Consider the following 12,992-nt stretch of genomic DNA (forward strand, 5'->3'; position numbering starts at 1 on the left):
ATAGAACAGCGCTAAGCGCGTAGTTTTTCGGTGCCGATTTTTCAGGTGCCATATTAGAATTTGGCCCTTAGGGTGCAACTATCAGGGAAAGTTGTACATGTGGGTGGAACACAGACATATCATGGGCATGGGGTAATGCAGTGTACACAACTTGCAGAATACTATCAGTTGCATGCACTGCATGGTGCACTAAGCTGCACCCACTTACAGCAGCCGTTGGCCTGTCATACGTAAGTTTACCTAATTTTTGGTGCGCCAATGTGGTTTTGTACGACCATTATATGATGGCTGAATTGATTTGCACTTTTCTGACCACTGGCAAGTCAGTTATGACCCATGAACTGCATAAGCTAAGGGCTCTAAAATGCCTGAAAGCTGCATCTTTACTTTCTGCTGAGAGCTGTAAATTCGAGGTCATGCTGATCCAGCAAGGAGCACTCTTCCCCTCCCTGACAGAGTTGGCTGACTCAGATATCACAAGGACACTAAGAATGTACACAGTTTGAAAGTGAAGATGTGTTGAGGTTTCTAGACAAAACGATGATAAGACCTGGGTCCAGGATGGACTCCTGTAGCAAAATAGCACTACAATCTCCTGTGGAAGAAACCTTGGACTTGTTATAAAATGCTGTGTTCCATAAACATTTAGATATTGCGTTCTGTATTCCATAACATTCAGATAGTGTTTTCCATTTTATGTAAATAATAAAGTAAGACAGAAATTAGCTGAAGTTGCAAGGCTGTATGATTTGGGAGAGAAATGATGCCCAATCCACTGTATATAAGGCACTGTTGTATTGTATGTAGACAAAGGCTGAGATGATTGACAGTGAGTAATTCTTTGTCTCTCTCACTCCCTCTCATAACAAATTGTTATTTGCCTTATTGCTTTATTATTATCTAAATTGGTGAGGAATAAAGACTTTCCCTTCCAAAGGAACATAGTCTCTGTCTTTTCTGTCACCCCATATCTTGGGGGTGGCCGGTCCACTGTACCTTGGGGTGGGTGTAAGGAGGCAGAAACCCTATTGGTATATTTCTTATGGTAAGTAGAAGGATCAGAGAAAGAATTTCCACCTATTATAGTCTTCTCTGGGACTAGGCGATTATCAGAGGGGACCATATAAATACAGACTCCCCTATAAACATGGCTTAGCCATGCCTTTAAGCCGTTATAGAACTGGCACTGAGTGTACCCCTTTGTGGTACCTAAAAGGAGGAACTGATTTATAGAACTGCTACCTGAATGCCCACTTTTATGTGATATGGGGGTAACTGTTTAATAGGCCTGCCTTTCTATGAAGTGGCTGTTTGATCTGAGTTTATTTTATAAAGGTAACGTACATACCTATGTTTCTTTATAAAATTGCTTCACTGAAAGTTCCTGCATAAAGTCAAGCAGGTGTAACCCTATGTGTATGTGCTGGTAAGAACTGATGTATTATGAGAGGCATTTTCGATATGTCTAAATCAGATTTTGGATGTTTTAGGAAAAACGACCAAAAATCCATTAACAAAGATGGACATTTTCAAACCAGAAAAACATCCAACTTTTTGTTTTGAAAATGGCCGTTTGCTAGATGTTTTTGTACTCGGTGCATCTATCTTTTTGGACCATAAAAAAAAAAAGTCCAAGGGAAAAATGCAAAAAATAAAAAGTAAAAATCAAGCCGTTGGATTGTATGGGGCCAGCATTCTTAGTAGACTGGCCAAACCAATATCCCAGCAGAGCAGTGGGGCATCCTAAGGAAGACTGCAGTGAACTTCATATAAAAGGTCCCAGGTACACATCTCACTGTTACCTTCTTATACTGTATGCTGAACCCTCCAAAACCCACTAAAAACCTACTGAACCCAACTGTATACCACTACAATAGCCCTTATACCTGCAGGTGTCACCATATGTAGGAACAGTAGGTTATTGGTAGATTTTCGAGGGCTCAGCGTTCCACCACAAGTGTACCAGTTAGCATGAGATATAGGTCTGGGTTCCCTTCTCTACATGCACTGCACTGACCACTAAGCTATTCCAGGGACCTGCTTGTTGCTCTAATAGGACTGGCCATAACATCTGAAGCTGTCATAAAGCCTGGTATGTACTGTTTCTTTTACATCTTTGGGGGGTGGAAGGGGGTCAGTGACACTAAGGAGTAAGGGGAGGGTCATGCCTTAATCCCTCCAATGGTCATCTGGTCATTTAGGGCACCTTTTTGTGACTTAGTTGTAATTGAAACAGGTCTAGACCAAAATGACTTCTAGCCCTAGACATTTTTGCTTTGTTTCAATATGGCAGAAAAACATTTCAAGTTTTGGGAATGCCCAAATCCTGCCCCCAAAACGCCCCCTTGTGATTTACATGCACTGCAATGAAAAATGTCTCAAATCTGAATTTTGAAAATTGTGATATGGAAGTTTTTCAGAGAAAAACATTCAAATGCCACTTTATACTGTTTTAAAGACGTTTTTCTCTTTTGAAAATGAGCCCCTCTATGTATTTGCTGAAACGTATGTTTAATCATCAATCCCACTCCAGTTGCCCATTTTAGAAATGCTTATGCATATATCATAGCATCTATTTTTATATATGTATTGCCCCGGGCAATTTTGGAAGTGCCCACTTGAGCTTGTAAAATACTATTCCACATGGTCCAGCCCAGGGGTGGGCAACCATGGTCCTTGAAGGCCAAAATGAATATGCATGAGTCCTTATAAAGTTGCCACCATGTATTTCTGTATAGTGCCATGTAGATCTGGTATGCACACACACAAAAAATCATTTTAGCAAATTGGAAAAAAAATGCTTTGACAAACTGAAAATATCACTATTTTCTTTCAAAGTTGATGAATTCAGACACATTCTTACCATTTAAATTGCTTCAAAAATATGTTCAAATTGAGGCTTTTCTTGGAATCCAGAAAAGTGATCTGTCCATACAGACAAAAACAAAACAAAAAACAATTTAAATCAACCATTCAAAGGGTTCTTTAAAGTTGTCATGAAACACAGAAACATGAGGGCAGATAAAGGCCATATGACCCATCCAGTCTGCCCATCCTCTGTAACCCCTAATTCTTCCTGTTCCTAAGCGATCCCACATGCTTATCACATGCCTTTTTAAATTCTGGAACAGTCCTCGACTCCACCACCTCCACCGGGAGGCCATTCCACGCCTCCACCACCCTTTCTGTGAAATAATACTTCCTTAGGTTACTCCTAAGCCTATTCCCTCTTAACTTTGTCATATGCCCCCTCATTCCAGAGCTCTCCTTCATTTCAAAAAGGCTCTCTTCCTGTACATAAATGCCCTTGAGATACACATATAAAAATGAAAGAAGTGGAAAGGCAGGACGGCACCTCTTTTGGTTCCTTCTTCACTGGTGCTGTTTCTAACTCCTTCGTTTTTGTTTGAGGAAAACAAAACAGTTGTTCTATGCTGGAGTAATTGGGCTCTACATTTTCGCTGCTACTGCTCACAGATGCCCACATTGAGTGTCTGTCTGAAAAGGCACAAAATTTGTAGGTAAGGCTGAGAAAAGTCTTCCCTTCATCCCTGCCAAATTATATAGCACGATTTTTTTTAATTAACATTTTAGAATAATTTCTAAAACAGACAAAAACTCTACAATAGAATAAAAACAAACACAGGAAAATATTTGCAGAGGCAGGAGCGATAGCCACTTGCTCCAGCCTCTGGCACCGTCATCTTCAAAATGGCAGCACCCTGCTCCACAAGATGCATTCTGGGATTCATGCACAGGGTAAGTCTACCATATAAGGGAAAAGTTCTCTTATATGGCAGACTGGCCCTGTCTGGTACATCCCAGGACATTGTGCTGGGCAGGGCACTGCCATTTTGAAGATGACGGCACTGGAAGCAGGAGCAGGTAGGTATCACTCATTTCGAGTATGTGGTTTGGGGACCCTGGGCAAGGGGTTGGAGGGGTGGGAGGTCCCCACTAGACATCAGGGACTTTTTTTTAAAGTCAAGTCAGATAGGGCAGGAGTGGGAGGCAGGGGGGTCACTAGACAACATAATGTTTTTGGGGGGTCGGTCATGCTGAGGATAGTGGGTGCCACCAGACTACAGTGATATTTTTTGATGGGGGGGCGTCGGTTTGGGGGAGGGGGAAGAGCCAATGTGAAGTGCAGTAGCATGCTTTTTTTTTTTTTTTTTTGCTTGCAGCTCTTGTGTTTTATTTTTTGCTTTGACAGGAAAGGTTACAATTAGCAATGAGCTGTGGATTACTGCTGCAGTTTTAGCATGGCAGTAACTTGCATGCTCATTGCTTATAGCATGCGACAGTATTTTCAGATTGCTAATATTGTGGTAGAGCCGCACACAGAGTTGGCTGTAACACGCGGCTATCTGTTGGCCCCAGGGTCTTGTGTGCAGTGTACATAATACACAAACTCAGCACTCTATACTCAAAGTCCACAAAAAGGGGGCAGGGACTCTGAATGTTCACCAACTCATAGATCCCACTACCAGGCATAAGTCACAGTAAGGGAGGGGATCAAGCCTTGTTTCTGTGACCCCCATCCACTGATGATGTGACTCCATTGGGGGTTACAATTCACAGTTTTGTAACCATTGATCTAAGCGATTCAATTTATCTGCTGAAATTCTGGGTGGGATTAAGGGCAGGGAAAGAAGTGAGCTGGCTGGGGCTAGTTTTCAAACCCAGCAGATCAGAGGGAAACAGCAACACAGAAGAATGTGCAGCAATAGCAGTGCAGAGGGCGGAACAACGAGGTGGAGGCGGAACAACGAGGCGGAGTCAGGATACAGAGGAAGCAGCTTTATTCAAGGACCCGACATGGTTCATGTTTTGGCAAATACCTGCATCAGGGGTGAACGTATTCAACTCTCACAAATAAGGAAACAACGCTGCCAGGGCTATATAGCTTCAGATCATTTGTCTGGCTCTCTGGGCAGCTTGGAGAGCCAGACAAATTATCTGAAGCTATACAGCCCTGGCAGCGTTGTTTCCTTATTTGTGGGGTCTAGTTTTCAGCCTTGGCCAAATAACTGGTTGTGTCAAGTCTAGGTGCTGCAATAGCAGGTTTAAAATTTGGCTCGGCAGTACTTAAACCTCCCTGAGCCCCAATCACATTTTCTTTCCTACCAACAGTCATAATTCAAGGTGAGAAAACCCAGCTGTGGGCCTGATCTTGGAGGAAGATCAAGGGGGAGGGGGTATGGGGGTTGGTGGGCAGTTTTTCAAAACTCTCCTTTGCCAGAAGGAAGGGGAACAGAAATTTTGAAAAACTGCCCACCAGTCCCCATACCTACCTTGATCTTTTTCCCAGCAGAAATGTAGATGAAAATATGGCAGTAAGCCACACCCCCTCTCTCCCTCCAGAAACAATGACTACCATATTTTTCGGACTATAAGACGCACCTAGGTTTTAGAGAAGGAAAATAGGAAAAAAAATTCTGAAGCAAAAAGTGTGGCGGAGATCTGCTGGAGGACCACAGGTTGTGCCACACTCTTGTATGGGGACAGCAGTTTTGCACAACCTGTGTGGCTCTGCAGTGGAATTTGTCCTCCCCTGCCATTCATGTCCAACGATTCTCCTCTCTCCCCTGCCCTCCCCTCCATGTCCAGCAATTCTCCTCCCCTCCCCATGTCCAGCGATTCGTTCAAACCCCCGCCCACCTGCCTGTCTGCCCTCAGCTGCCCGACCTTCTGTTCGTGCAACCGTGCTTCCTGCCTTGAAATCTTTAATTTACATACCCAAAGTCGCAGCGAACCAGCATAAGTAAAAGCAGCAGGCAGGCTTGCCTCCTCGTCGCTTCCCTTCCCTCTCAGCACGTCCCACCCTCGCGGAAAGGAAGTTACATCAGAGGAAGGCGGGACTTGCTGAAAGGGAAGGGAAGCGACGAGAAGGTGAGCCTGCCTGCTACTTTTACTGCTGGTTCGCCGCGACTTCGGGTAAATTAAAGATTTCAAAACAGGGAGCACGGGTGCACGAACGGAAGGGAGCGGGCAGGTGAGTCGGACCTCACAAAAAAAGCACTGGGTGGAGTTGAGGCATGCTGCACGGGGCCCTATGCAGTCGTAATGCTCGCCTCGGCCTAAGACCGGCCCTGGCCGCCCCCCCCCCCCCCCACAGCGATCAGGTACGCTACATTCGGACTATCAGATGCACCCACATTTTCCTCCCAAATTTCGGGGGAACAAAGTGCGTCTTATAATCTGAAAAATACGGTAGTTACTTCTTTTCTGTCTTGCACCAAACTCAAAATGGCACCTATGACCCCTAGTAGTAACAGTAGTCCCTTATGTGGCAGGCTTGACCTCTAGCAGTAGTATTGCAAGACTGGGCACAGGATGAACAAGAGCAGCTGGGGTTCACTCCTGCTACCCTCTAGACCACCACAGATAGCCCCCTGTGGGTGCCAGGGGTGGGAAGGTCTGAACTGGTTTGGGTTGAGTTCCACATGGGGTCTTACATGTCAGCGTTTGTACAGAGTCTATAATTCGCCATTTAATATCCAATATTTGGAGATTATAATTAATCGAATACTGAGCCAATAAGTCTTGTGTATTTCCCGAATTTATTCTCGATTTATGCTCACTCAGTCAAATCATATGCATACTCTGACCAACATACATCAAAGGACAAAGCAAATTATAGACTTTGCAAGTTGGGTAGGAGGGTGGTACCTCTTGAACAAATATTAAACTTTAAAGACCAATATTGGATCTATAAATTGGACTTGGTGGTACCACGAGGACTGAACAAAGTGGATTGGATGACCGTGGTCTGTCCTGATTCTGATTAGCTATACACCTATAAGTGCAAAGGCATAAAATACAAAGTACTGCACGCATCAACCTTCTCTTATATGAGCACGCAATTCTGGAATACACTACCACGCAACCTGAAAACGATCTACGAATTAACCGATTTCCGCAAACTATTGAAGACTCATCTCTTTGAGAAAACTTATCGCAAGGATCAAAACACATGAAGTCCATACACACTAATAGAAATGCATCAATACACTCTCTTCTGAATTCTCTTCCCCCGTATTTTCACCACACTTAAAACTCTACCCACAGATAAAATTGTCATACCCAAATATTCTCTTGCTATTGTTCTATCGCCCTACCATTTTCCCATTGGTACATTCCATTGCTCTATTCCCCTAATGATATTTTGACTTTGTCTTCCCATAACTCTTCATAATGTAACCCATAATCGAATTGTAACAAACTGTTTTTCCATCATTCACAATGTATTGTAAGCCACACTGAGCCCGCAAATAGGTGGGAAAATGTGGGATACAAATGCAATAAAATAAATAAATAAATAAATAGGGAGTGGTTATTTAAATCCAGTGAAAAAACGCTGCAGGCATTTTGAAAGCGGCATAGCATGGCTAATAGCTAAAATAAGATACCCATAATAGAGGTTGTGGTAGTGAATTGTATGGTTGCAATAACATTTAATACTTCCGTTTGTGTTTCTAGGAGACTTTTCTATGAAGAAGCAGTAAGCAAAACATGAAACCATGTCAGACAATGTCTCCCTGAGATTTGCAGAAAATATCCCTTTGAAGTGGATTTTATGGTGCTATCGAGCCATTTCAAGATAAGTAATTAAAGAGATATGCGTTTATACACTATTGATTTATGAGAATATGATGGAGTATTAAGCTGTTTCTGCACTTGATAATATTTATATTGGACAATATAAAAATTTGAAAAATCTGACCTAATGAAGAAATAGGTGCTTTTTTAGAGTGAAAACGCAGAAATCTCACCTCTGAGGGTCCTAAAAAGTATTTCTATTTTTCAATTTATAATGGGTGATATGTTTGAGGATTGACATGTGGAGGGGCATAGGAGCCAACTTTTCAAAATGATTTGGGGTGCTGAAATTGTTTTTTTTTTTTTTTTTACAGGCGGTGCATTTCCCACCTCTCCCTCCCTCCGAGTTCCAGGCCCCTCTGCCTCCCTCCCTCTCCTCCGAGTTCCAGGCCCCCCTCTCCTCCAAGTGCCAGTCTGACCCCAGCCCGACCTCTTCTCTCACAACAGTCCTCCACCTGCCCCTCGTCTTCCTGCGTGCCGCCCAGAATTTAAAAGTCATCTTGCCTCTGGGTCCCGGCGGCAGCAGTGAAAGACGGGCAGACTCGACACTTCAGCCTTCCCTTCTCTCTCAGCTCTGCCTCTGGTTCCATCCTTGCGGTAACAGGAAATGAGGGCGGGACCAGAGGCAGAGCTGAGAGAGAAGGGAAGGCTGAAGTACCGAGCCTGCTTGCCTTTCACTGCTGCCGCCGGGACCCCGAGGTAAGATGACTTTTAAATTCTGAGTGTCACGCAGGAAGACGAGGGGCAGGCGGAGGACTGTTGAGGGAGAAGAGGGCGCGCAGGTTGGGAACTACCGTTCCGGTGGGTCAAATATTGGGGGTGTTCGAGCACCCACAGCACCCACGGAGTCGGCACCTATGTGGAGGGGCATTTTCGATATAACGTCTAAATCCAACTTTGGATGTTTTGCGGAAAATGTCCAAAACTCCAGTATTGAACATGGCCATTTTTGAGCCTGAAAAATGTCTATTTCTTTTTTTAAAAATGGCCATTTCCTAGACATTGTTGTGCTTTGTGCATCTTTTTGGACCTTTAAAAAAAAAAAAAAAAGATGGTTCCGGGTACACATCTCATTGTTGCCCTCTTATATTGTATGTTGAGCCATCAAAAAACTTACTATACCCAACTGTACACCACTACAATATCCCTTATGCCTGCAGGTGTCACCTCTCTGTAGGTACAGTAGGTTTTGGGTGAGTTTTGGGGAGTGCACATGTTCCACCACAAGTGTACTAGTTAGAGTGGGATATGGGCTTGGGTCCCCTTCTCTACGTTGGGTAGGTGACAGACAGGGATAGATGGAGGGTGACAAAGCAGTATAATTTTAGGTTTATAATGGGATAGAAAACCCAGATCTTTTTTAAGTTCCGTCTGGTGGGTGTCAACATAGTTCATCATTTTGACTTCAAAGGTCTTATGTTGCTGGACTGTCTTAAAATTTCCTTTTAGTATTCTCACCATAACATCATTGATGCAGTATTGTCCCACAGAAGTGACATCTTGGTTGATTATATATTTTGACACCCACCAGACACCCACTGCTTTGTCATCCTCTTATCAGCCATCCATCTCTCCCTGTCTCTTACCCACCCAGCTCTCTCTGTTTCTTACCTAACCCACCCCACCCTCTTCCTGTGAGACTGTCATTGGAATGCTTTTGTGTTTCACTTATATATTCTGATATTTACTCAGAAGAAGAAGGTGTTACCTTTGAAAGCTAATCAAAAATGTATTAATTTAGTCCAATGAAAAAGGTATTATCTTATTTTGTTTTCTATGTTTTGTTTTGTGTTATCTATTACCTCTACAAATGGGAACATTTCTTTCTCACTCATTATTGTAGTCCTGAAATATCTGCACTAGCACAAAATCATTCCATTTGCTGATGAAGAAATTGGAGGCCAAACAACGCACGATGGGCCTCCAAGAGTGGGTTTGTAGCCAAACTTTAACGCGGGTCCTGAAATAGGCCGTGTTTTAGTGGAACACCTGTGTCAGGGATCAGTCAGTCTCAGTAATACAGTAACGGTGGTTTTTCTCAGTGCTTCCGCAGAACGGCATTTTTTGCAATTCTTTTTGGCAGCACCATGCTTTCTGAAGATTGTCGTTTAGGTGTTTTGTCTATTCAACACACATTTTTCAATATATTTTTCATCTCTACACTTTAACAGACCTGCAATTCCCTGGTTTGTGTTTGGAGAGCCATCTATTTACCCTACTCCCTTGGACATTGTCCTTTCTGTGTCAGCAGGCAATACCACCACACAAAAAAGTGAGAGCAACATAGTCTGTCCTTTCAAAATGTTTTTCACTGCTGTGACAGCGAGACTCTCCATTTCAGGCTCTTGAGTCTTGGCAGTGTTTTTTAATAGCATTTTGAAAGGACAGGCTACATTGCTCTCACTTTTTTGTGTGGTGATTTTGCCCATAGATATAGAAAGGATAAGAGAGCACCACCCTGACTGTGTTACTGAGACTGATTTCCCCTGATGCAGGTATTCTGCTGAAACACAGCTCTTGTTGAGTCCTTCATTAAAGTTTGGCTACAAACCCACTCTTGAAGGCTTATTGTGCTTTGTTGTTTGGCTTCGTTTTCTGCGCCTTGGATTCCCTCTCCTTTGTTGCAAAGAATCTGGACGGACATTGGTTGGAAGCATATACGTACCTTGTACTACTTTTGGGGGAAGCTTCTGCCAGTTCAATTTCTTCATTTTTAATGTTGGCCTTTTCATCATCTTCTGGTAGGATGGTCTTGAATATCCCAGAGTAAAATCTGTACGGGCAACCACTACTTCATCAACAAAACTTCCTGGCAGTGGAGGAGGCCCGCCAAACATACCAGGCAGCGGGGGAGCTGGAGGAGGCCCTCCAAACATGCCTGGCAGTGGGGGAGCTGGAGGAGGCCCTCCAAACATGCCTGGCAGTGGGGGAGCTGGAGGAGGCCCTCCAAACATGCCAGGCAGTGGGGGAGCTGGAGGAGGCCCACCAAACATGCCAGGCAGTGGGGGAGCTGGAGGAGGCCCTCCAAACATGCCTGGCAGTGGGGGAGCTGGAGGAGGCCCTCCAAACATGCCAGGCAGTGGGGGAGCTGGAGGAGGCCCTCCAAACATTCCAGGCAGTGGGGGAGCTGGAGGAGGCCCTCCAAACATGCCAGGCAGCGGGGGAGTTGGAGGAGGCCCACCAGGTAGTGGTGGGGCTGGAGGAGGTCCGCCAAATGTGCTGGGCAGTGGAGGAGCTCCGCCAAATGTGCTAGGTAGCAGGGGAGCTGGAGGAGGCCCACCAGGCAGTGGTGGGGCTGGAGGTGGTCCGCCAGATATGCTGGGCAGTGGAGGGGCAGGAGGTGGTCCAATTGTGCTGGGTAATGGGGGAGCTGGAGGAGGCCCACCAGGGAGAGATGGGGCTGGGGGTGGCTCATTGAGTGTCCCAGTCAGTGGTGGAGCTGGTGGAGGAGATGGAGGTGCCTGTTCTTGTGAATTGGAAGAGGCCAGTATCTGAGCACATGAAGCATTTTCTGAGGAATGTGATGTTAACGGAAGATCCTGTGGAGATATCTTGGCTTTTTCAGGCTGATACGTGGGCAGGAGAAGACTTGGAGTTTCCACGGGAAACTCTTGACTGCTCTTTTCAGTTTGAGTACTTTTACTGACTCTTGTAAAATTGTCTTGGCCTGAATTTTGTTTGCTTGAACGATTCTTCTGAATCAATAGTCGCTCCATGACTTCTTCAACAGTACCTTCTTGTGCTATCAAAACAACATGTTGAAAAGGTAACTAAACAAGACACAAAGTCAGTCACAAACATCTTACAATGCATGAAACCAAAATTCATTTCAAATGCTTTCATCAAACCTTAATTTTATTTCAGGTAACATTAAAACTCTCCTTATTGCAACATTTTTTTAAAATCTTGCCAGTTTTTAAAGAGACTAGAAATTGATCACTTACTGTATCCTTTAAAATCAAGATATAGGGAGGCTTCTAGAAATTTATAGGTCAATACTTACAAACATTTATACAGTAAGCACCGAGTATTAACCACATAAGTGCTTTGGTTTGATCATTTCCCACCAGCAAATGGATAGACTTTGGCCATAGCAGTCAATGTACAGCCAAAATGTATCCATTTTAAGTGTATGTGAGGTTAATATTTATCCCAATATTAGCACTATTCAATCATTATCTGTTTAGGAGGATTCCAGCTTGAAAGGATAAGTTTTCCATTTAAGTTTAGGCCCATGTATTGAGTGATCCTACCTAAACTGAGAGTGCCACAGACTCTTTGGCATATAGAGAAGTGGAGACTCGCCCCATTTAACATGATATGATGGCCATCTGAGTACTGACCCCTTCATATTTTGAATACACCTAATATCTTTCATCCAAATTGAGCCCAACACATTTCTAGGCACATTTCACTTAAGTGATAGCACCTATTGGGGAGGCTTTATCCATCTGTTTGTCCATTGATCTATATCAATCTGTTTGTTTTTGCAAGTGTAAACAGATGGGTATGCTTCAGGAAAGGGAGGGAAATGTGAAGGTCCAGTGGGAGTCCCCAGGCCACGCCAGCAGAGCTGCACAGTGAAGAGCTGAGGGGAGTCCCCAAATCCCACTGGCAGACAGGACCAGAACTGTGTGCTGAAGAGCTGGCAATAGTTCTCAGGTTCTGCACTCCGCTCCATGGATAAATCCTTCTTATCTGTTCCCTTCTCCACTACTGCCAACTCCAGACTTCGCGCCTTCTGTCTCGCTGCACCCTACGCCTGGAATAAACTTCCTGAGCCCCTACGTCTTGCCCCATCCTTGGCCACCTTTAAATCTAGACTGAAAGCCCACCTCTTTAACATTGCTTTTGACTCGTAACCACTTGTAACCACTCGCCTCCACCTACCCTCCTCTCTTCCTTCCCGTACACATTAATTGATTTGATTACTTTATTTTTTGTCTATTAGATTGTAAGCTCTTTGAGCAGGGACTGTCTTTCTTCTATGTTTGTGCAGCGCTGCGTACGCCTTGTAGCGCTATAGAAATGCTAAATAGTAAATAGTAGTAGTAGTAGGTCCCGTTGGCAGTTAAACTGAGCTTCAGAAGGAAGGGGCGAGGTGGAAAGAAAGGTGTGGGGTTAGAAAGTAGAAGAGAAGATTAAGGATGGAGCTTAGAGGAAGATTAGAGGGGAGGAAAAGCGATGGGGATGAGGGGCAGAGAACAGGTAATGGGTGGAATTAGCAGAAAAGGAGAGATGACACATAAGGAAAATGGGTGGAATTAGAGAAGAGGAAAAAGGAGAAGGGATGGAGTGGAAGGAAAGGGGTGGAAAGAGGGGAATGGAGGGGTAAAGGGGCAGAGCATAGAGAGTATGTTTAGAGATGAGGAAAGGTGAACAGAAGGGTG

General features: G+C 44.2%; 1 protein-coding gene across 1 annotated transcript in view; it reads right to left on the minus strand.

Annotated features, from left to right (window-relative positions):
* Nucleotides 1-11,112, minus strand: part of LOC115477492 (inverted formin-2-like) — a 50,930-nt gene extending 39,818 nt beyond the window's left edge. Inside the window, 4 exon segments of the mRNA XM_030214403.1 lie at nucleotides 2,864-2,925; nucleotides 3,356-3,498; nucleotides 10,268-10,588; nucleotides 10,591-11,112. Of these exon segments, the coding sequence (XP_030070263.1) occupies nucleotides 2,864-2,925; nucleotides 3,356-3,498; nucleotides 10,268-10,588; nucleotides 10,591-11,017 (953 nt within the window). The 5' untranslated portion in view covers nucleotides 11,018-11,112.
* Between the last annotated feature and the right edge of the window lie 1,880 nt (nucleotides 11,113-12,992).

This window comes from Microcaecilia unicolor, chromosome 9, assembly GCF_901765095.1.
Source record: "Microcaecilia unicolor chromosome 9, aMicUni1.1, whole genome shotgun sequence".
NCBI lineage: Eukaryota > Metazoa > Chordata > Amphibia > Gymnophiona > Siphonopidae > Microcaecilia > Microcaecilia unicolor.